This window comes from Pleuronectes platessa, chromosome 13, assembly GCF_947347685.1.
Source record: "Pleuronectes platessa chromosome 13, fPlePla1.1, whole genome shotgun sequence".
NCBI lineage: Eukaryota > Metazoa > Chordata > Actinopteri > Pleuronectiformes > Pleuronectidae > Pleuronectes > Pleuronectes platessa.
Window position 1 is genome coordinate 20,550,473 of NC_070638.1, and position 18,979 is coordinate 20,569,451.

Here is an 18,979-nt window from a genome sequence, read left to right on the forward strand (position 1 = left end):
ACAATATTATTTTCCCTGCAAGCCTTACACCATTTACTGATGCATCATGATGAGGAGCTAATTTTATATATTTAATACTGTAGAGTGGGTTTTCTGGATCATGAGTTGGTCTTCAACAGTGCAACACATTCTACAGGCACCACGTGTTGCAATATTAACTTAAAACGCAAAGAAGCTGGTTACAACTCAGTAGATGTCAAAATTCTCTTCCAAACATTAGTGGCATGTTTTTTATGTAGCTTGAAATGGAAAAAACACGTAACTTGTCTCCTTATCCACTGATGATAACAGTTTGAATGTTGCACTGTAACACGTGTGCAGTAATTTTTACCTAACTGTATCTTCATATCATAATGAGTGGATGGATGAAGAGAGAATGAATAAACAGGCTACATGATTAAGTTTTACACATACATACACACACACACACACACACACACACACACACACACACACACACACACACACACACACACACACACACACAATCATACACAAACGCACACACACACACCTACTCCACCATCACCACCACACTTCCCCTACCGGTGATGTCAGGGCGGGCAGGGGCTCTATGATGAAAAAAACAACAACTTTGGACTCAGGAGAATAAAAGGAGAGAGAGAGGGGAAGAGAGAGAGAGAGAGAGAGCGAGAGCGAGAGAGAGAGAGAGAGAGAGAGAGAGAGAGATGGAGGAGTGAATGGAGGAGGACATTACAACCAGTGCATGGACCGGTGCACAGAGAAGCAGCAAGTCACTCTCTGAAGCGCTCACAGACGCACAACTATTCCAGGAGGAGCCGACACGCGGGTTCAGGATATTAATGGACTGATATATCTATTTTTTATATATATAATTACAATTATCATTCTTTCTGAAGACAAAACATAGGAAAGCTTCTGCTCAACAAGTAGGGTAACTATTTTAGAGCTGGCACTCTGCACTTCATTTTGCATCTGGAGTTGATTTTTTGATTTTTATATTTTATTATTATTACTCTGATTCACCTTGCAGCCATATTTTGGGACAGGACGCGTGAATGATGTCGCAATGGTCAGGTAAAAATAGGACTTAAGAGGCTTTGAGCAAGAGTCAGTGGAATCCAATTTCCACGATTTATTGATTTGCAAACAAGGGAAACGCCATCCACATCGTCCTCAGTGATAAAATAAGTCTGTTTGCTGTATTTAAAATCAAATAAATCAGTGCTGACGCTTAACATCTCCTCCTTTCCCTCGTGGGCTTACCTCTTGAAGGTTTGTTTTCAGCATTCTTGTTATTATATTTCTAACTGCAGCAGAGTCGGAGAGGCAGGAGGCTGCAGACATTGTGCAGACAGTAAACATGAATGGGAAAGAGGCAAAGCTTCGCTCCTAAAGGTCCGCGCAAAGTGTGGAGAGCTGCAGCTGCACCAACAAAAGGTTCCTGCTCACTTACACAGCTGAGGATCTGATTGTTCTCCATCCACATCCTTTCTAAGGCGAATATACAAAATATATGCGGACAACCTCAGTGCGCAATACATCCATGTGAGATCCACACATTGAATGTGACGCCCTCTTTTTTATAGTTCGATCCCTTTGAAATGCACTGATAGATTATATTGCTTACTCTCCTTTATGTGTTTACTTCGGTGGGTTGATTCCCAAACAGGCAGCCTAAACAGCAGTTTGTTTATTTCTCTTCTTTATTAAAATAAAAACCTGCAAAGTAGGCTACCTTCCTTATCTATAGGACAATGTTGTTGATCCGACTACTGGCTGTCTTCCTCACCCTCATCACGAACACGTGGCTGCTCGGCCCAGGTCGCTCCGACGCTCTCAGCCGGTACAAACGCTCCATGGCGCTCCGGGCGGACCGCGAGCTCCCCTCGCTAGCAGGTGAACCCTGCACCGCCGCGGGCGCTTGGAGGTCCCGGCGGCAGCCCCGCTCCCCCCTCCCGTCCCAACACCGCCCTCCAGCGGCCCGTCCGAGGACGCGCACCAGCACGCGAGAGCTGTACAGTGTCAAAAGCGCTCCTGCGGTTTGTGCAGGAGGATGTAGGGGTGACACCGGGGTGCTCCACCGGGTGGAGGAGAGGGCAGGCTGGGGCGACGCGGAGGGTGTGACGGTGGGAGCGAGGGACGGACATGTTGCGTCGCGCTCCGCAAGTGACAGCAGAGAGCCGCGCTATGTCAGCGAGGACGCTGCGCGTAACGACGGCGGGCAGAGCGCCTCCTCCGCGGGCAACAAGTCTCCGGGCGGCTCCATCTCCAGAGTCACTCGCAGCCTCGGCGGGACGTTTCCTTACGATGAGGAGGGCAACTCCAGCTGGGAGAAAGCATTCCCGACAGACTCCAGGGGACTCCAGGTGCTCCACGGACTGCAGCAGCGGGCCGACGGAGAGCCGCACTCCGCGACGGGCACCGTGGAGGACAGCACCGAGGACTACTCCGGAGAGGTGGAAGAGGCGGATCCGCCGGCGAACCTGCCCGACAGCAGCTCCTCTCCGTGGGGGAGCCCGGTGCCCAGGGTTCCCCCCTCGTGGATGACCGCCCTGTACTTCAGCGGGCGGCGGGAGCAGCTGCAGGTGAAGTCGGCGGCGAGGGTGGAGCTGCCGAGGGCCAAGTTCACCCTCGAGCTGTGGGTGAAGCCGGAGGGAGGGCAGAGCAACCCCGCGGTCATAGCAGGTGGGTGATCAAATGCATGACCATGTTTGCACGTATGTGTATGAAGATGTCCCAAAAAGTTCCGTGTCCCAGCGCCAAACTGTCCTAAGGCCGCTCGGTGACAGATCCCAGTCCAGGGAATACATATGAGTTTTTCTTTAATCAAACTGGTCAGTCTGGATTTGAACTCTTGGCACTATATCTGCTTGTAGGATATTTATATCATCCTCTTATTGGTAGACATACTGTACCTATACAGTCTAATAATATATAACGTATTTACTGCTTATCCACTATTCCCTCCTTCCCTCTCTCTCATTTTAGTCTGTTAAAGTTTGGTGGTTGTCTGTGGTTTCCATCAGCTACTGTATCGAATAACCCTAACAGCATTTGGCCTTGCTCCATGACTCACGTCAAATGGGGTTCATGCAAAGTTTAAGCTCAAACTTAGTTTGCATACGTGGTATAAATTCATGCTGAAACATTTAAATGTTTAATCATTTAATCAGTGGACAGAAAATGAATTAACTGATAGGATTTGCTACCTTCCCTTTTATGTGATTGATTTATGTTTCAAAATAAAGCTGTGTCTCCATACAACAGCATCTGAAATTCTAAATATTATGGTTGAAACAACCTTTCAAAATGTCAGTTGATAGGTGATTGGTTACTACATTGTTTTTGACAAAAGTTGAAAAACTTTATTCAGCTTACCAAAATGGCCCAAAATGTTGATTTCCTCCTTCTCCACTGACTTATTATTGACACTGACAACTGACAGGCAATCATCAGCTGCTTTTGACTTACTGTATGTCTGTGACTCGAGGGCTGAGCTATGTGACCAAAGGCTTGTATCATGATACCCAATATCCAAATGACAACACATACTGTTACTCGTTACCTGATACTACAAACATTTCTTGGAAACACACAAACAAATATCCTTATTAGGACTTTGTATTGACTCCCACTCCTTGTGGACAGCCAAACCAAAACCTTATCCTGAACCTTAACCATGACCAATTCATGCCTAACCCTACGCTTCACCAGGATCTCAGACATTATGTTTTGTCTCATTATGGCTTTGGTCCTCATGAGGAATACTGGTCCTGACAGCGTCCGTGTTTACGCTTGAAAAGGTCCTAAAGAGGAATTAAAAACGTGTACACACAGACCAGAGTCTCTACCAACAGCTAGCTCCAGTTTCACTCCAAACTGCAACTGAAAATGCTTTTCATCTCCCCCAAAAGCAGTAACCCAGACCTGCACATGGCTCCATTTAAAAGAGGTGCTAAGCCAGGAAGTCAGAAGTGTCACATGTTCTCAATCTGAGTGATTACGAGGTGGGGCAAAGCTAATGGGAGAGGGAGTTCCATTTCTATTTCCACCCATTAAAATGTCCATTTTCTGTTTTCCATTTTCCACACTTGAATGGAAATGACCAGAGCCCAATCTAGGGTCAATCATACATGATTTACAAAAAAAAAAAGAAAAGAATGTTCAATTGCATTACCAAATAAAACAGAAATAATTATAATGACTATTAAAACACGGTGATGGTAATGGTTGATATCTGTTCTTTATGTAATCGTATACAAAGCACTACTCTTTTTAAGACACAGTTCATTGAGAAGTGTTTCAAATGTCAATTAAACCAGACGCAGGTTTAGGGTGACTTACACTATAACTTCTACAATCGTATTTAGTCAGTTATTTAACGATTTATAATAGTGTTGACTTTTCCCCCCACAACAAATGAAATTGTATTTTATATTCAAGACACACACTTGTCATAAATATGTGGTTACATAACGTAGAAAATCCCCAGGATGTGTTTCATTCCGGCAGTTATCTCGCCTGTGGGTTTCCGCTGACTTTGAGCAGTGAACTGTCTTATGAACCCGTCATTTAACCGAACTCTTCACATCAGGGTGAACATTGCTGTTTTTCCGATGAGCCCGCAACAAGAATGTAATGCTTGAAAAGCTGCACATTTGACAGAACAACAGATACATCAGACAAATTGAAGAGGATAAACGTTCTTTGGTGGAGCACCCAGGCTGCCCAGATAGTGAGCGAGACCACAAACTGTTATGTCTGCTCATATTTACGCTGATCAAAGATCCGACTCCATCACTTACTTACATTACTTTCTTCCACTCATTGCTTCCTTATGTGAGGGCTGCATTTTGTGGCATTAGGCATTCCTCTTTGTCGTGTCCTGACAGAATCTGACAATAAAGTGAAAAACAAACTCCCATTTTTCACCCAAACATGACATTAACCTTCGTTTGACTTGTTATTCTAATGTGACTGTTTGAGAGAGTTTCTAACATTACACAACAGTAGGCTACTGGACAATGTAATGATGACACCATTTCTACATTTCCTGCAATGCTGCATTAATATTATATGTTTTCAATATTGTAACTATTTTATTATATTTGGCTTACATTAGTAGTGATAAAATATGATAGTTGATATATGCTGATAATAGTTACCATTAAGGCTGCAAGAAGCATTAAACGGTCACTGCACCTTTGTGCACATTGGGAGAACATGTCGGTGGTGGACATGGATTCTACATTAGTAATGATTTTGCCAGAACCAAATGCCAAACAACCCCAGCAGAGAACCTGTTGTAAGAATTTGTCAAAGTAAGAAATTGACCTTTCCTGTTGCCAGTAGGTGGCGCTATGATGAAGACTGAAATTTGGCCTGCACTCTTTTAAGAAGGATCTGATGAGGTTAGATCAAATAACAAGTTACAGAAATCCCCGGTGGATACAAATTAGCAATAGGGCTAACGGCGAAAATATATAAAGCTGCACTAATGAGTATTTTCATATTAACTGTGTATCAAATGATAATATATAATGAGAAAGGGGTGCTTCGTTGTAGAGCATTATAACCTGATTTTGCAGCTATCCTCATCTCTAAGCTCTCGTACATGTCTCTAACATTTAGATGTTGTAGCTTCACAGCTCACCACTCTAACCAACCTTGTGTCCAGCGGCAGCAGGCATTATTTTCAGCTAAGATGCTCTGATAACCCCACTGTACTCTATCCTTCCTGTATAAAACATCAGGCAGACACAATATGCTAATAGTTAGTTAAAACATTTGTACATTTAGGGGTCAAATACTTTCCTAGTCATACAATGAACCAGAGAAAGAAATGTAAACAACTTTAGGATTCATATTGTCAGTGTTATGTTTAAGGCTAACTTTGCTGCCCCCAAGCGGCAGCTACAGCTTTAATACACGTAATTAAACCAATTATTAACATAATGGTAAACGTATGAGGCGAAAGAGGCAATGACGGATGTTTCCTGGTGCAAGCAAAGATATTATACATATTTTTTGGCATCTCTCGTTCACATCACATCAACCGCCTGACACTTAAATCTCTAACGTCATTTAAGTTCAATTTAAATACTTTTTCTGTAGCAGCTCTGGGCAGCATGCATTAATGGCCATTCTACAGACACAGCTCAATCTTCTTGTGCAGTCATATGTAATACAGTAGGCACCATCGACAACCTAATCTAATTCACTTTATTACACTGTTAAATAATCAACAATCTAATTCACTTTATTTTAGCATTAGTAACTGAAGCTATAACCTCTTAATCTTTATTATCTTTCACTGAATGACATGCCAAACCCCAAAACTGTCTCATAAGATAAAAATGTCCTCGGGGTCTATTTTGCTACAGGTGCTGACTTTACATATACATATACATATACACACGTACAGCACTGAGGAGGGTGAAGGGGTTCCCTGACCCCTCGCTGTCCCAGTGGTGGACATCTGGGGTGCAGATGTGGATCTGTGTGTGTCTGTTGCAACAGAAGATGGAAACACCACGGCCTTGCCTTGGCTGAGTGAAATCCCTCCGTCCTCCTTCCCCTCTCTGTTCTCTCCCGCTGTTTCTGGCTCTGTGTGTTCTGTCTGTCCCATAAACTCTATTCGTGTCTCAGCCTCTCTGTGCCTCTCTCCCAGTCTCCCTTGGACCTCAGGACAACTATCACTTGGATAGATTGATTTTTTCTGTGTTTATTTGTTCATTTTCTTGAGGGCAATTTAGGTTTTTTAACGCATGCAACTAGGAAATACTTGCTTGTTTTCCACCAGTATTCTTTCAAAATTATTTAATTTACTACCCCATCTTCCCTGTGCTATAGGTGTGTTTGACAACTGTTCCCATTCTCTGAGTGAGAAGGGCTGGTCAGTAGGTATACGCACTGTGGAACCTGCCGGCACCAAAGACGCAAGGTTCTACTTCACACTGCGGACAGACCGAGCTGTGAAATCTAACACCATCTTCAGTCACCAGCGATACCGTGCCGGTGCCTGGACTCACCTAATGGCCTCTTACAATGGCCATAACATGACCCTGTATGTAGATGGAGCTAAGGTGTGTGGTTTACGTGCATTGGTCAAACTTTCAATTGGGTTGGGTCGGGTTATTTACCTCTGCATCACTTTTAGCTTCTGCACCACCTCAGCGTACTGGTATGATATTATGCATGACATATAACTGGACATAACCTTGTTGACCAACATAGACAACATGTTAGAAATGTTTTGTGGTTAAAATCCATACACTTACAGAGATTGCTGGTCATCAGATCCATTATCATGACAACTGATAATTTGCCAATTAATTTTGCATTGGGATTGAGTTAAACTACGACTTCCAAGGTTAAAATAACCTTTAATAGCTTATTGCGTCACCTTCAAATTTATTAATGCCAGTTTGGAGACAGTGGATGTAGAACTGTGCGAGCGTATGTGGTAGTTTCTCATTGCTCCACTCCTGGCTTTATCAAGGATTTAAGTTTGGAGTAAACTATCGTGTGTTTGAACTCAAAGACTCTGTACAGAGGGCCTGATAAGGTGTAGTCGAGTTGACAGCTTTAAAACCTGTGAAACCACACTGACAGCTGTAAAACTTTTACGAGCGTTTAAGAGCATAAATCATCAATTATTTTGATGAAATGAAGAGAGATTAGTTTCTGCTCTTCATCTCATCTTGGCTGTTCCTCCTCTGCTTTTCATCTGTAGGTGGGAGAAAGCAACCTCCAGTCTGGGAATCTATACAGCCCCTTTATGAGGACCTGCAGAACCCTTTTCCTTGGCAGCAACCAATCAGATCAGGGTCACAGCTTCAGGGGCCATATTGGGGGAGTGGCTTTGTGGGGCTATGCCCGGTCTCAGCAGGACCTACTGAAGCGGCCACTTCAGTCTGACAAGAGCGAGCCGGTCCTGGCAATGTGGGCTGACTTCACTAATGTAACTGCCTGTATTCATTTTTTACCCTGTTTGCTCTCTCCAGATGTCATCATATTATAAATTATGACATTTTCTTTATTATGGTTTTCATTAGCTTTACTTATTTAACTGTTATGTGCTGTAATTGATTGGAATCAGTGTTGAAGTTAACTGAAATAGTGATGGATACTGGATACTGCTCTCAAATGTTTTTATTACTGCTTCAGGTGGAACAGTTATGGAGCCCATATAAAGCTGGCCTCCATCCGATGGTTATCACCACTCCCGTCCCCGAACAAGAACTTGTCTCCTCATTCCTGCCCCCCCCCTGCGGCCTGACAGCCTGCGACAACATCGACATCATCGCTGGCTACAATAACCACTGGCAGCTCCGTGCCCCCAAGCGAGTTCGCTACCGGATCGTCAACCTGTCCAATGACGACGGGGGAAACCCCACGGTGACGGAAGCCCAGATCCAGCTCCAGCACCGGGCTCTGACTGATGCCTTTCGCCCCTACAACATCACTCTTGATCAGAGTGTACACACCGTCAGAAACTCCAGCCTCAAACAGAAGTTCATCCTCAGCAACTGTCGCATTGGAAAGATCGGTAATCGCCAATGTGACCCTGAGTGCGACCATCCAAGGACAGGCCATGATGGAGGGGACTGCCTCCGACTGGGGCCATGCTACAATTGGAAGAAACAGGATGGGGTTTGCAACATGGAGTGCAACAGTATACACTATGACTATGATGATGGAGACTGCTGTGACCCGGAGGTCACAGACGTCCTCAAGACCTGCTTCGATCCCGAGTCCCCTGACAGGTGAAGTGAACAGTTACATCCCTCTCATCTCTCTGCTGTTCTGAGTTTTGTTTTGTAAACACTGAGTTCAGCCACTAATTATTTCCAATTGCTACCAAATTGTAGTTTTCTTTACGGATTACTGTTAGGCTACAGTCAATTAAACTTTCTGGACGTTATTCACTTTAAAAGCCTCTCCGGAAATGGAAGAGATTATGCCCCATATCAAATATGGCGACATATCCATTTGTATAAACAAACCAGGGAGATTTAATTGGCTTCATTGGATAGACATAATGGAGAAAGTACCAGAGGGATTGCGTTAACCGTAACCCAGTCAGGACATCATGGTCATAATTAAGACTACTTAAGCCCAGGGCTGTACAAATGAACAGCACAACATGTTACATGTGCAAATTGGCACTCTCCCTTTCCCCAGTGGCTTTAGAGGGTGCTCTGTGAAGCGGGGCTGGTGGGTTAAGAGGCCAAAGAACACACTTATTTTTACTAAACAACTCAAGCGGCAGCCCACTGCTTTCCATTTAGTCTGACAGACAGGCCCATGCAGAGCTCCAAATAGCTTGCATGAAGTCTGGCCGTGGGGTCGTCGGCCCAGGTTTTCAAAGACTTCTGAATCCAAATTTTAACCCCAGGCTTTAAACTGGGCCACTAAACAGAACATGTGATTTGGAGCTATTGGTTTTCAATAACATATTTTAGCACTCAATGCTTTGGAGTTGACAGACTGTGACAGCTTAACACGAGGAAAGTTACAGTTTTTTAGCATTTAGGATAGACATTTGTTTCCCATTTATACTTTTGTCAAATTAATCTCTCTTTACCAATATAGAGGATTGGTTACCTCAACTCCTTGAGTTACAATAACAGACTGATGAAATGCATCTCTGTCTTAATTACCAGTGATCTTAATAATACTGATTCCAAATCTATAAGCCTTCTACACTGCTAGGAATTGACTTTTGTTGTTAAATACTAAGTCAGTCAAATCAATTATACTGAGTCTGTAATCAGCCTATAATCTACCCACACGTGTTAGTTTTTGTTAAATCGTGAGAAAGTGCAGTAACTCAGTGTTCCCGACACTGGCGTCGGCCCTTATCACCAAAACTCTCTTGACATCCTAGCTGGCACTGCTCTTTAATCCTGACATATTTGTATTCTTTTGTTTATTTTTATTTTGTGAGCCTCTCAGACATTTGCGTTCTCACATACAGCCCAGGAATTCTGTACATGTCTGAAAGCAGCTACCTTAACTACATTTCTTAGAAGAATTTGGGTCGTGCAGCTACTGTCAAAGTTGGCTAGGTAGTAGCAGCAGCAAAACAGTTACAGTGTGAAATCGGGCTTTACACCACCTGGTTTCCAAAATCTGGGTATGGAAAGCAAACAAGGAACCTGGAGTTCACATGATAAACAAGAGCATTTTCGGTGTCTAAAAGACAAGCTTAACTTGAAGGGTCCCAATGGCCAACAGAAAGACTCTGTTATTGTACTCTCCAGCTTGAATTTGTGCAGCTGTCTGAATGTGACACACGCTGCTGCTGGAAAAGAACACAGGGTTTTGTTGATTTTCTCTGGAAGACCCAGGTTAAAGTTAGGTAAAAGTTGAAAAAAAAGTTGGCCTGCATGTGTGTGGTCTCATTGCTTGGCCGCATGCGAGGGCCTCTTCGACTGTGTCATGAGTAAATGTTAATTTATGTTGTCCTGTCACGGGCTCGGTGGGAAATACACAGGAAGACAGACAGGGAAAATAAATGTTGATTTAGTTACAGTCAGATGTTCCCCTTCTCAGTCTATATACCCTACTCGATTGCTTGCACGAATCTGAATAACAGTTATTAAAGGGTCAACCTTGTAAAATGCTCAGTGATTTATTGTAGATTTAATGAGATTTTTGCTGCAAAACAATATTCCAAAGAAAATACTTAGATCTTGCTTACCTTTGGGTAATAATTCGAATTGGTTTCAACAATATTTGTCAAAGATTTGGAGACATACATGTGTTGTGTTGATTTTAATATCCCTGTTTTTTAATTTAGTATTATATTTGCATGAGAGACTTTCACAATTAAGGCATCTGCTGTTCAGCATTTCAAACCTAAACTCCAGCCTCTCTATGTGTGTGCTCAAATGTAAAGTAAACCCTGTAGACCCTCCTCTAAAAAACATATGAATAGGCAACACGAAGGAGACCAGGGTCTCCTAAAAACTGCCAGTAGAAAAGGTCCTCTGGAAAGGTCCTGACCCCAGCTTGTTTACAATGCTTATCTGTGTGAGTGCTGCAACATGCCTCTGCACGCATGTAGATTTCCCTGCATCCCGATGTGCAGCTTGCTGAAGCAGGGGATGTGACATTTTGCTGGCATTTGTGTAGCACTGAACCATTTTTATGTTTGTGATCTGGGTTTTTGCTATCTCCCTCCCCCTTCTGTCTAAGTTCTTGGCCAAGTATTATGATTGTGGGACCACATATGTGTGCAGCTGCTGCTGGCCAGTGCAGGGCCAGAGTTTTTTTAAGCCAGCGGCTGTCACGACACAGGTTTGTTGTTGAGAGCCAGTTTAAGAGCGATGAGCAGGTACGTACATTCTGGACGCAAAATGAAGAGGGAGGGGAGGTGAGAGAGAGAGAGAGAGAGAGATTGAGAGAGAGAGAGAGAGAGAGAAAGAGAGAGAGAGAGAGAGAGAGAGAGAGAGAGAGAGAGAGAGAGGCAAGGGTGGAGATGGAGTGATGGTGAGGAGTGGGACACCACGTCCACTTATGCTGAGACACATGTCCAAGATCTGCAAACATTTTTTGGTTAGCAAATCCTGGAAGGTGCACTTCCGTGGAAAGAGCTCCAGGCAACTCCTGTGAGAGATTAATTCTGTTCCAACCTTGTTTGATGCTTTACATGCAAGTGAATCTCATGCATGATATTGTTTTTTAGATCCAGGTTTATTCTGGTGAGGTAATTGCATCGTTTCCCTGAATGGGGAATGTAGGTCCAAGTCTGTCTGCGATTCAGTCCTTCCTCATTACTGATTCTTTGGTGTTGCCAGCCTTATGCTTTCTATGACAGTGAGCTTGCAGCTAAGCATGCTAGTTCATAGGAACATCATATTTTGATTGATATGGATTGACAATCATTTCATTTCTCAGATTTCTTTTCGTGCCCCTTGCAGTGAAAAGGGGGGCAGATATACCACTCAGAAGCAAGTTTATTTTCTCTAGCTAGCCAACTAATAATGCTAGCTTGGAAATATTGTCTCCATCTGAACTTTTTAATGTTTTTTAAATAGAAAAAAACAAAAAAACTTAAAAGGGCCTTAATTTTTATATAGAAATTTAATTATATTGTGCTTAAGACTGAGATGAAGTCAGCATCCTCGCTTGTTAATGTGATCTATGTAGACGGCACAGAGATAAAGAAAAATTATTCTTGTGTTGGAATGTTGTTATTCCCATTATTTTTAAATTTATCTCCTGCAGTTAAACAACCCTAGATCGCAGCAGCAGCTTATTACAAACCAATGCAAAGTCAAGATGAACTTTAGTCGAGATAGGAACTATGAAAGGAGCAAAGGAGGAAGTCAGAGAACAAAAGCATGACCGTTCCAAAGGATGTTTATCATTGTAACCAACCGTGTAATACCCATTCTAAACTTGCCTATTTGCTTGTCCTGTGTTGATGCTCTGGAGCGACTTCAGGATTGTTCCTTTCCATTAGTGAGTCCTCCTCAAACTTCTACTTTCTATTTTTTATTGTTCGCGTGCTGGACGTTGTGTGCAGAGCTTTTTAAATACAGCTTATGGTGCAGACTAGAAAACTTTGGGTTCATCCTACCTGGTTTATCTGCAATGAAGATTTCAAAGTTTCTCAAACTGAATTTACTTTAATACTGGTCACATGTGTCGCTTATTTGCATGTTTGAATAATTTACTGAGCCGAGGTTATTTTTTCAAACTGCACTTTTTGGAGCAATATACAATACATATTCCAATTGTAAAGTTGATTGCATGAGTGGTTCGTGAGATATGAGTTCCACAAACAGACAGACACGCATTTGTGGAAGTAGTGGGTCGATTTTAGTGAGACCCTCCCATAGGTTGTGTTACCAGGGTAGCGCCAACAAATAACCCATGGTTATTCAGGTGGAGGAAATTTTTTTCTAGCACAACTTAATATGTCTGCTTAACCATCATTCATTCATAAAGGTTTGTTTTCACTTTTTTTTGTGAGTTGATGGTAAGGCTATCTCAGATGTTAGCTGGTTTTACTGGCATATAAACTTCCCCAAATCCAATAAAAGAGCAGGACAGTATTCATCAAGACCTGAGAAGCAACTGTTTGGATTACATTGAGTTTATGTAAACAGATAAGGCAAGACCTGATATGTCAAAGTATTTGACTGCGCTTACATGAGCGTGGAGAGTAACCTATCAACGAGAGTGTTTAAAATGGAAACACATCTTCAGTTTGACATGTTGAAAGTGCTAGTGCTGACTCTGCTGTTGATCCACACAGCGTTTGACTTGCCCACAAGATGTTATTTTGTCAACTCATAACCAGGGGTTTTCTCTTCAATCATGCAGAGCCATTTATGTCTCTGCCAGGTTGGCTGTGGACTTTCACCGAGGTATCCTCTGAGTCTCAGAAGTTTTCGACTCAACCCTTTAGTGGTCAACATTCTGTCAATTGTAATTGCACAGCCTGGGCTGATGGATAGTGCACGTAGCCTCAGCTGAACTTCAGTCATGTAGGGAGAGCAGGGTTTCCCTGAAGCATCTTAAATCTTCAACCTTATTTAGTCAGGCAACATGCCTGATAAAACACACTCTTATTTACAGTACTACACATACACATACACTACAGGAAGGGATTGCATCAGGGTTGAGAGTTACATGCAAAGCTCTTGGCTGATGAGCAACACATTTGGACAAATTTAGAGGTGAAGTGCTTCACTTATTGCTATAATGACAGAAGTGTACGGGTGGACGGGGATTACTGTTTTTAATTTTTCATCCACAGATTTCTCCCATCTGAAGCTAAATTCTTACAGTCACATGCTCGCTTGTCTATTCTTCAAGTTATTGGAACAATGTAAGCGGCACAGAGCCAATGAGCAATTTAATGAGTTATCATATCATTTGTATTTCCGATGAGAAACCACCACTTTTAAGCCTTATTAAGATTCAAGCATGCAGTTATATTCATAAATTCGGACCTACAGCCGTGCTTGATCAAAAGCATAAACTTTAATACATTGTTGAAGAAACCAACATAAAACAAATTGTCAACTAGCTGAGGTAAAGATTGAAGCATGGCTTGGTAATTTTTATACAGTTAGCTCTACATCGTAAATTGTTCAGTCACATAAAACCTTAACTCCATGCTTGAGAAATACAACATGAAACAATAGTCCATTACGTTATAATCGTAAATCAAAAGTTTTTCCTGTTTGGGAGGAAAGAGTAAAACTTCACAAACAAAGTGATTCATCCATTTAAAAACAATGCTTTTTAACTGATTTGAACTTAAGGTATAATGGTGCACTGGAGGACTTGAAGACTTGCCAGTTGATTTTCATTACCATGTTCTGTAGATAAGGCAGAAGTGCATACGCACATTGACTCACACACACTGGAAAGCAGATTTTTTTCATTTTTATAAACCAGCTGTGATCCTCCTGAAAAGAGGTGCAGCTATATCCTAAACTGTCTGCCATGTGAACGCCATGCAGTCTGTGGGGAGCCCCCAGGATTCTCTCAGAAGCAGCAGGCAATGGTGATGGCCACAATAGGGTTCGAGCTATGAAAGGAGAGAAATGACCCAGCGAAATGACCAATCACTGCAGCAGAACAAAGTCGTCTCTATGCATGAACAGGCAGGGTAAACGGTAAGTTATCACAATCAGAAAGAGAGAGAGAGAGAGAATGGAGTGATGATCTGGAGGGGGCAGTGGTTTGAAACAGGTAGGATATAATGCTACAGAGCAGAGATGACAGATTGAAACAAGCTATGATTCCCCAAGGGGAGACTCACCTGAGTAATGTTCCTATGCTAGAAAGAGTCATGTGCAAATAGTTTGCAGTATATCTTTCGCATCAAGACAGAGTAATTGAAACTACATTTCTCTCTCTTTTTTATGTTTTAATGTGGGCAAATTTATAAACTCATGCATTAAACTAATATTCCCTCTCAGCGGTTTATAAATCCAACACTTCAGCACTTCAACACTTTGAGCCCACCATCTTCCTTTGAGATGGAAGAAAGAAAAATTGTAAAATACTCACTTTTAGCTAAAAAAATTAGGTAAATATTTATATACTTGGCACATTACTGAAAGTTAAGAGGTGGTAAAAAGTTATAGATTTATAACTTAACTTCAATGTTTTCTGGTTTCCCACCATCAGGTAACATTAAGTTTACTTAGGTGTGCAACATAATCCTTATTTACCGTGGACATAAATAATTATGGCTTCACCTTTTCATCCCAGATCACTTACATGGATACACATGTTATGCATAATTTATTATATGTATTAGTATTACATTCTTATTCAGTATCAGCCGTTAACTCGGTTTTTAGAGATTAAACTTGGCTTGAATTAAATGATGAATGTATTGTGTCCCTTCTCTTTTGCTTTCTGCAGGGCCTATATGAGTGTGAAAGAACTGAAGGAGGAGCTCCTCCTGAGCGGAACCGACACACTCAATGTTTTCTTTGCCAGCAACTCAGTCCGTGAAGAACTGGCCGGAGCTGCAACCTGGCCGTGGGCAAAGGAGGCTCTTACCCACCAAGGTGAGGAGATTAACATCAAGTTTTATTAACATACATGTACGAATATTTCTTCCTGTTTCTTGCTTCTCTCTCTTTTGTTTGTGTTAGGTTTTCTAATTGTCCCCTTCTTCCACTTTCTTATTTCCTCCATTTTCAAGTTATACCGTTCTACCATTCAAATTTTCTCCATGTCCTTATTTACCATGTGCTTTTTCTCTTTGTTTCTTTTATCCATCCCTTCTTCTCCGTCTTTGCCCTCCACCCTTTTGTTGTTGGTATCCAAATAAGATGGGGAGAGGAAATTAAGCTGGGAGAGATTTTCCCGGCACGTTGCCTCTTTCCATTTCCAATCATTAGGCCCCTTTTCACTGGAGAAGTCTAATAAGCACAACAACAACCAAACAAACAAATGGCAGTGTGGGCTCTGTACCACTGTTGCCACCCATGCCACCAGCTGTTCTTTATTTATGTAGGCCGTCCACTTTTTTCTTCTCGTGCCAGTACAGAGAAGTGAATGGACCTCCAGAGGAAGTATCTTTTAAAGAAAATGTTCTGGTGAAAGAATCCACTGACCTTGCAAGAAACAAAATAAGTTGATGTGGAGGAACAGGATAATAATGTAACAATTTAAAAATAAATTGAGCCTTCTTACACAAGGTCAAATACACAGTCAATTGCCAGGTGAAGCTATATGTTCACAATACACCCACCAACTTAGCTTGCACAGATTCATTTCAGGTGTCTTATTATTACATTGTTTTTATTATTTCCTAAAAAAAGACTTTGTTTCATTAAAAATAAAAAATAATTTTAACTACAATTTCTGTTCGATTTCATTTGTATGCAGATGTCTCCTCAAAACTTAAGCACTCTCTGATTTATTTGATGTAAATCGGAGAAACATTTTTTTTTTCAAAACACATTTTTTCAGTGTTTATATATTTGTTCAAGCCACCACTGGAGGAAGTGGACGTCTCTTTGTTTATTGTGTCCAGCAGAGGGAGGTACCTTGAGGCCACCAGAGCTTTGTACTCTACAATACAAACATCTGTTGTTGTTGTTCCCTCAGAATGAGAAAACCCAATGACTTATTTATTTATTTTATTCTGTAAATTTATGGATGAGAGGTAGCTACTAATTCATTCAAACAGTGTTTCACTTTGTTGCTACCAGTCATTTGTCCGAGTAGTGGTTTTAAATGACACTGCTGAATTCATTTCTCGACTGAATGTCTCCCACATGACATTTGAGTTTCTTAGCATCTGTGCCTGTTTTAAAACAGGTTAGTGGATGACAGGTCATCTCTGGAAGCCCTGTTTAGTGTCTACATATTAAATGTCTTAATCTTTCAATGTACTCACCACTGAAAATACTGTTTCATATTAGAAGACCAATGACTGTCATGTCTTTTCTCCATCCTATGATTATCAACATGTTGATACTTACTCAAAGGCCTCATTGCAGGCATTCACCATAACCCACAAACCTTAACATTTTTTAAAACTAGATTTATTTATTTAAAAGTCATATGTACTTTGTTCTTTTGATTTTATGTAGTCTTTAACTTTCTTACCAGCTTTGTAATTGCTTTTAAAGTACATCTTTTTTTAATCTTTATGAAAATACACTTCAAATATAGAAATATGCCCCAAAATATATAAACTTGCATTGTTAAGAAATGATAAAAAAACATACGTCTAAATCCTCAGGAAAAAAGCTGATGAGTTGTACAAAACAAAACATCTCTGGCCAAACATGATTATAGTGCAGCAGAGCTTTTAAGAGCACATGATTGTCCAGATTAAAAAAATGCACTTCAGAATCACTCTCATCATTATTACAACAGTAATGCTTACGGAAACATAAAAAACTGAATTTTTCCAAAGTATTCTTCCATTCAATCTGCCAGTCTGCAGCAGTGTTTTCCATGTTGTGTCGACCAGTCGTGATCAGGTAGGAAGTCCGATTCTCCCTCTGATCACTCATTATCATCTGTATGAATCCAGTCTGTCATCCACACTGCGCCAACTGTTGATCACCTAGAGTTCATTACTCAGCTCTTACAGTATGATAAGTGAAAATGGGTTTTCTTTGACGTATATAAGACAATGCAGTTCATAGTTCTGCAGAGCACAAATGTTCCATATCCAACCGTAACAACCCGACTGGATCCTTTTTCTTTTGGGCTTTAAAGTTCTCAAGTTTACTTAATTGCTTATTAAATTCAATATTGCAGTGTTTAGTCTTTTTTTTTATTTGGTGGTCTGTTTCTCTTTTAAAAATCCCAGCTGTAGTAGATGATGTGCATGGTAGTGCCCCCCCAACTCCACGTCAGTGTGAGAATCTGGACTTTGACAACAATGTGACAACAATTTTTGTGGCAATTTGTTTTGTCCACGAACAAATCTAATCAAAAACAACATGGGTGATAAATCTGAACATAAGTCTCGTTTTTAGATACAGAACAGTGGCTGAGCCTGGTGTGAATTTACTGTTATTTATTGTCTGGGTTACTTGTTGTTGCCAGGTGGGATGGTGCTGAACCCGTCTTACTTCGGCACTGTGGGCCACCACAACACCATGATCCACGAGATGGGACACATCTTCGGCCTGTACCACGTCTTCAAAGGGGTGAGCGAGCGGGACTCCTGTGATGACCCCTGTCAGGTAATATTGTTAAGGTTACCTTTTTCTTGACGATGTTTATTGTGTTTTTGAATCAACGTGAAGGAAGTGTTTTTGTATTTATGAAACACAACTTATATCTGCTTTTAATTGTTTAACTGTTAATTGACAGTATATAAGCCTGGGATATGCTTACAATAACTGTTTTTTATTCCTTAAGATGACAAGTGTCAAACAAAAAATAAGTGGGAATTGTGTAAAATGTTGATAAAACCCCACCTGGACAGATCTTTTCACTCTTCTGTTCATTTGCTAGTAGCTGAATCATGTGTACTTTCAGGAGACCACCCCGTCCATGGAGACTGGAGATCTGTGTGCGGACACTGCCCCAACGCCCAAATCCAAAGCCTGCCACGATCCTGGAGCCGTTAACGATACCTGCGGAGTCACAACGTACCAGGACACGCCTTACAGCAACTACATGAGCTACACAGGTACACAGGATGAACATTCCCAGCTTTGCCTACTTGAAGCGTAATGCCAACATGTTGAGATTAATGACTGAGCCACAGAAGAGGACAACAATAGCATGGCACTGTAGAATGTAAGAAAAGTCCTGTAACATGTAAGAGACTTGACTTTATTGTGTCTTCTATATAATAAGAAACAGCCTTTTGTGTAAGTGGAAATTAAAAACATATGGTTTTTGATTACAGTAGCAGATTGTCTTTAATCTCTGCCATTGGTCTTTTAAAATGGGACAGATGTGCACTTACATAAAATGTAACAGCTACCTCTTGACATTTCCAATAAACTTACACACAAATCCTGAGCATGCA

At 41.5% G+C, this 18,979-nt stretch overlaps 1 protein-coding gene across 1 annotated transcript in view; it reads left to right on the plus strand.

Annotated features, from left to right (window-relative positions):
* Window positions 1-1,739: 1,739 nt before the first annotated feature.
* The window catches only part of pappa2 (pappalysin 2), a 64,454-nt gene continuing 47,214 nt past the window's right edge, over window positions 1,740-18,979 (plus strand). The window contains exons 1-7 of the mRNA XM_053438049.1: window positions 1,740-2,670; window positions 6,838-7,070; window positions 7,721-7,948; window positions 8,155-8,753; window positions 15,388-15,536; window positions 18,043-18,182; window positions 18,481-18,634. Of these exons, the coding sequence (XP_053294024.1) occupies window positions 1,740-2,670; window positions 6,838-7,070; window positions 7,721-7,948; window positions 8,155-8,753; window positions 15,388-15,536; window positions 18,043-18,182; window positions 18,481-18,634 (2,434 nt within the window). The remainder of the gene's footprint in view (window positions 2,671-6,837; window positions 7,071-7,720; window positions 7,949-8,154; window positions 8,754-15,387; window positions 15,537-18,042; window positions 18,183-18,480; window positions 18,635-18,979) is intronic.